Genomic DNA, 4,796 nt, shown 5'->3' with positions numbered 1-4,796 from the left:
CACACACACACACACACACACACACACACACGAGCACTTGCGCACACCAGTTTTAAGTCAGAGCTCTAAGATACATTTATGGCCCCTCCAGTCAAGGGGTGACCAGGTGAGGGCAGCTTAGCTGTGAGCCTGTATGTTTACTTCTGTGAGATGCCATTTCCTCCCCTCTCCAGGGGGACCAGCCTGGCCCTCTCCATCAGCTCAAGTTCCTGGCTGGGAGAGAGGGGAGGGGCTGGGAGGACGCCCCACTTCCCGACTTAGGGAGGGAGCACTGTTTCAGCTCCTCCTCTCCATGCTGGGAGGCTTACTGAGCGGGACCAGGGCTGCAGGAGCAAGCAGAGGCCCAGAAAGGGGACAGACCTTGTCCAGGACCACCTGGCAACCAGGGAGGGGCCTGTGCTGGGGCTTCTTGAGGCCAGGGGCTGGTAACATTTTGCTTGCACCCTGGTGGCATGGGTGGCCATCCCAGTGTGTGCTGTGGGCAGTCTCTGCTTGCCAGTGGTTGGAGTTTATCTAATCCTCTCTCCCTCTCCTTCTCCCCTCCTATCTCTCCACCCTACACCACTACCTTGCTGGCTGCCTGCCCACAGACAGACAGCTCCTTACGGCCTGGGAAACCCGCCAAGACGCCGGCGCCGCTCCCTGCCAAAACGCTGTGAATGCTCCAGTGGTGGGGACCCCACCTGTGCCACCTTCTGCCATCGAAGGCCCTGGTAAGTGGGCACCCAGTACCTGGAAGACCAGCCGAGCAGAGTCGCTAATGGTGAAGGAGCAGGGTCCTGGGAGCCTGTAGGCTGCCCGGGGCTCGTGGGCAGTATCCCTTTCTGTGGCAAACCAGTCACCCCGAGTCCCTCCCACTGCCCAGCTCCGGGGGCTTCTGAGAGCATCTCAGCCTCACTCCTGGGCAGGAGGGACTCTCCCCAAGTGACAGCAGAAGCAGCTCAGGCAGAGAGGGGACAGGACTTGTCCTCTCAGGCTGCACAGCTAGTCAGAAGGAGAGCTGGGCCTTCAGCCTCAGTCTGTCTGCCCAAGGGCACTGGGCTTTGGCTTCTGAGCTGTGATGCGGAGGGCTTTGGAGCTTTCTGGGTGGAGAAGTAACATCTAGACTTGGGAGGCTGGGGCACTATCCCAAGGTTGTCACAGAGTTGCTGGGGGCTGGAGGGCAGGGGGTGGGGAGCTCTGCCAAGTCTCTTAACTCTCTGGGCCTCAGTTTTCCCACCTGTAAAAGGAGTGGGAGACTGTTCCTTCGCTCATCCACTTGGAGCATTTGGGGAAAGTAGAAACTGGCTTCACAGTCCCAAACCTGCCTTTCCTATGATGATATATGAGAAACTCCTCTGAGACTCAAGCTGTGGCTCCACCCCTGCCTCAGTTTCCCCTGCAAAGGACTGTGCTCAGCTGCAGGTGGCTGGATTCTGGGAAGGCCAGGCACCCAGCTGCCTCTTTCTGAGGCTAAGAACGCATTCCCGGCAGCTCGGTTTTCCTCAGCCCCTACCCCGCCTGGGAAAGGAAGGATGCCAGGTGCACAGGGGTGGAAATGGATCTGCTTGGGGGGGGGGCACTGGGCCCACAGCCAGGTGTTCTCAGGGCCCTGGACAACCCCTCACTCGGGTCCTAATACTGTTCATTCAGGGCCGAAGCTGTGGTAGTCCCAGGCAGCGGGTCCCCCGCCAACGTGTTCCAAGCTGGCCGGACATGGATGTCCACAGGGGAGCTCCTCCAACAGCTGAGGTAAGGGGTGCCTGCACTGGCCGAGAACCTCCTGTATGCTTTGCACGTTGCCCTCATTCTCCAAAGAAGGCAGGACTGGGTCCTTACCGGGCAGCCAAGGGAACTGAGGCTCAGAGGGGTAAAAGCACTTGCCCAAGGTCCCAGCGGTCCGTGGCAGGCATCTGGAAGGCTCCAGAGCTGGAGGTCTTAGCTGCTGTGCTCTCTGTCCCCACCAGGCCCGGAGGTTGACTTTCTTAGGTGGGGGCTGAGGGACTGTGACTGTGGAAGGCCCTCAGGTGTTCATTCAGGTGGTGAGCATCTCCTATGTGCTGGGTCCAGAGTGGTCAACGATCTAGCCTGTCCCCTCCTCCCTGTCCCAGACCGGATCCCCTTCCTGGCAGCCTCAGCATGGCTCAGCTTGAGGCTTGGCACTCGGGATGTGCCCATGAATGTCTGTCCAACCAAACTGACTTGAGAATAGAGCCCCCACATCTGGCCGTGCAGCCGAGTGGCTAAAGGGGCAGCTTCTGAGCCAGGACTGGCCGATTTGAACCCCAGCTCTGCCACAAACAAGCCTTTGTGACCATGGGCTTATCACTTCACTTCTCTGTGCTTCAGGTTCCCATTTTGAACCAGGGACGCCGGTGCAAGCCATGTCTAGGGGTCGTTGTGAGGTTGGATGCGTTGATGTAGATGGAGGTCCTCAGGCAGGGCCTGGCACCCAGTGGGAGCTCTGGAGGGGTGTTAACCATTCAGACCTCTGTCCCTGAGGCTCCTTGGAGCTGGCCAGTGCTGAGGCCCAGCGTGGCCCCCCTGGGGGCTCCCATTTTTGTGGAGAGGCTGAAACATAGGAGGCAGGGCAGGATGGGGAAGGGATAGGGAAGACCCAGCAGATACTTAGGAACTGTCCGAGGATAAAAAAAATCAAGATTCAGACTTTGCAAGTGCCCAGCACCTCGTAGTGGGCGAAGAGCTTGCTCTTCCAACCCATTCTCATCCTTACACCAGCTAGGCCTGTGTTTATTTTATAGACTAAGGAAGGGGCTTGGAGAGGTTGCCACACTTGCCTCAGTTCCCATAGCTGGGAACTGCAGCCAGCCTCCCAGCTCCAGGCTAGAACCCTTGGAGCCAGGACAAGACCACTTGGATGACGCCGGAGTCCCTGCCGGGGTCTCATCCCAGTTTGAAGGGCAGCTAGGACCCATATTTGTCTGGGTTGAGCCACCTTGAGCTGAACATTGAAGAATGGGAATTTTGGTCTATGGAATTTGGGTGAGGGGAGGTGAAGAGCCTAGAAGGAACAGCAGGAGCAAAGGTGTGGAAGTGGGAAGGCAAGTCACAGGAGGTACACTGTTCTTGGCCCTCTGGTTGTTCCGGCAGCCTTTGACATTGAACATCAGCTTCCTCAAAGTCCCTGTGGGCCGAGGAGCTTCTAGGCCTGGTCTGGCCTGTCCCTGCTGTGCAGACTTTGTTTCCAGAGTGAGCTGTGGCTGCCCTCTGACCCCGGGGCAGCTGTGATTCAGGGGGCCAGGTCCTATCGCTGCTGCCTGTCCTGGGGAACTCTTGGGCAGCCCATATCTCCCGAGATGCTAAATGGACCTTTCTCAATTCCAGGAACATTTCTGCCGCCAAGATCCGCTTTGCTAGGCGACACCAGGATTCAGTGAGGGAGCTGAGACCCATACACCCCAGGCGGAGGAAGAGATAGTGCTGGTTGCCAAGGAAAGCTGGGAAGGAGCCTGTGTGGAGCCGCGAGGAGAGGGGCAGCCCAGGGCCAGGGACCCCACCTGCTGGGGTGAGGGAGCTTCCCCCAAGGCAGCTCGTGCCCTCCGCCTGCCCAGGAAAGCCTTCAGCCCCTCAGCTGCAGAGCGGCCTCGCCCGCCGGCCCTGGCCCCACCACCCCGCTGGAAGGAACCGCGTGAGGAGCGTGCTGACCTGGAGGCCACGCCCTGAGAGGTTTCCTGTCTGTTGGCTACAAACCAGGATCAATGAGCAGTGGTGGACACTCAGACCGAAGCCAGCCCTGGAGGCTGGATGGGGCTGGTGTCCTGGGGGGCCCCCATCCGTCCCCTCGAGCTCTCCCTCCCCAGAGTCCTCTCACCCTCATGTCCTCGGGACACTCCTGGTGAGAACGGCCTGCTCTGCTTCACCTGTCTGTATATAACTTATTTGCTCTCAGAACTTTGAGAATTCCGATTATTTATTTTAATGTATTTTTTTAAACTCAATTATTTACCTGCGAACTTGTGTTTGTAATAAACGATGAAATGGTACTCTGGCATTTTGTCTTGGCTGAAGCAGAGGTGGGAGGCACCTCTCGGGAAGCGGCTGCTCAGAGGTTAGGGGGACACAGAAAGGAGAGAGAAAGGGTCTGGGGCAGGTGGCCGGAGCCCTGGGTTCCACTCCCTGTGCCCTTGCTGGGCACCTCTAGCTGCTAACCCAGCCTCTCTAGGCTTTTGCCTATCATGTGCCTGGGCAGCTGTTTGCAGCTTTGACATCCAGCATTCCAGGACCTGTGTTCCCATCGGGCCAGTCACCTATGGCCAGGCCTTTCCCAAGAGCATGTTTGGAAGGAGTCAAGACCCACTTCTGCTCCAGCAGCCGTCGCCGGGAACTGTCGTGAGGCCCAGAGTGAATCTGGCCAGTGAGGGCTGGAGCCAGATGGATCCCAAGACTGTGCGCAGCCCGAGGGGCCAGTGATGGGTGCTGCGATGGACCTACGGTCTGGCCCTAGCTTGTCCCCTGCCTCTGCCCTCGCTAGGGAACAAGACGTGAGTTTTGACCGAGGAAGCCCAGGGCTCTAGGCCTGGGTTGGCCAGTCCTGCCAAGGCCCAAGAAGCAGCCCACCGGAGTTCCAGGGATGGCCAGCAGTCACGATCACCCCTGCTGGCGGCCGCCTGGACCCACAGCCTCCGTGTCCGCCAAATCCTCCTGCGACAAGCTGTTCCCTTTTCTCCCGGCTGGCCTGTGCTGGGAGAGGCAGGTGGCCAGAATGGCTATTGCAAGATAATTATTTACACACTGCCATGTCCACGAAGCCAGCCCTGACCCCCTCATGGAAGAACAACATGCCACACGTATTGAAA

At 58.6% G+C, this 4,796-nt stretch overlaps 1 protein-coding gene across 2 annotated transcripts in view; it reads left to right on the top strand.

Annotated features, from left to right (window-relative positions):
• The window catches only part of EDN2 (endothelin 2), a 5,629-nt gene extending 1,647 nt beyond the window's left edge, over positions 1-3,982 (top strand). Inside the window, exons 3-5 of one of the 2 annotated variants that reach the window (XM_021683766.2) lie at positions 591-713; positions 1,633-1,731; positions 3,325-3,982. In XM_021683766.2, coding sequence (XP_021539441.1) covers positions 591-713; positions 1,633-1,731; positions 3,325-3,418 — 316 coding nt within the window. In that variant the 3' untranslated portion in view covers positions 3,419-3,982. The remainder of the gene's footprint in view (positions 1-590; positions 714-1,632; positions 1,732-3,324) is intronic. The other variant, XM_044913987.1, reaches the window with a different exon arrangement.
• Positions 3,983-4,796: the final 814 nt, after the last annotated feature.

Source organism: Neomonachus schauinslandi, chromosome 4 (genome assembly GCF_002201575.2).
Source record: "Neomonachus schauinslandi chromosome 4, ASM220157v2, whole genome shotgun sequence".
Taxonomy (NCBI): domain Eukaryota; kingdom Metazoa; phylum Chordata; class Mammalia; order Carnivora; family Phocidae; genus Neomonachus; species Neomonachus schauinslandi.
Note: the sequence above shows the minus strand (reverse complement) of the source record. Positions and strands in the feature narration are given on the sequence as shown.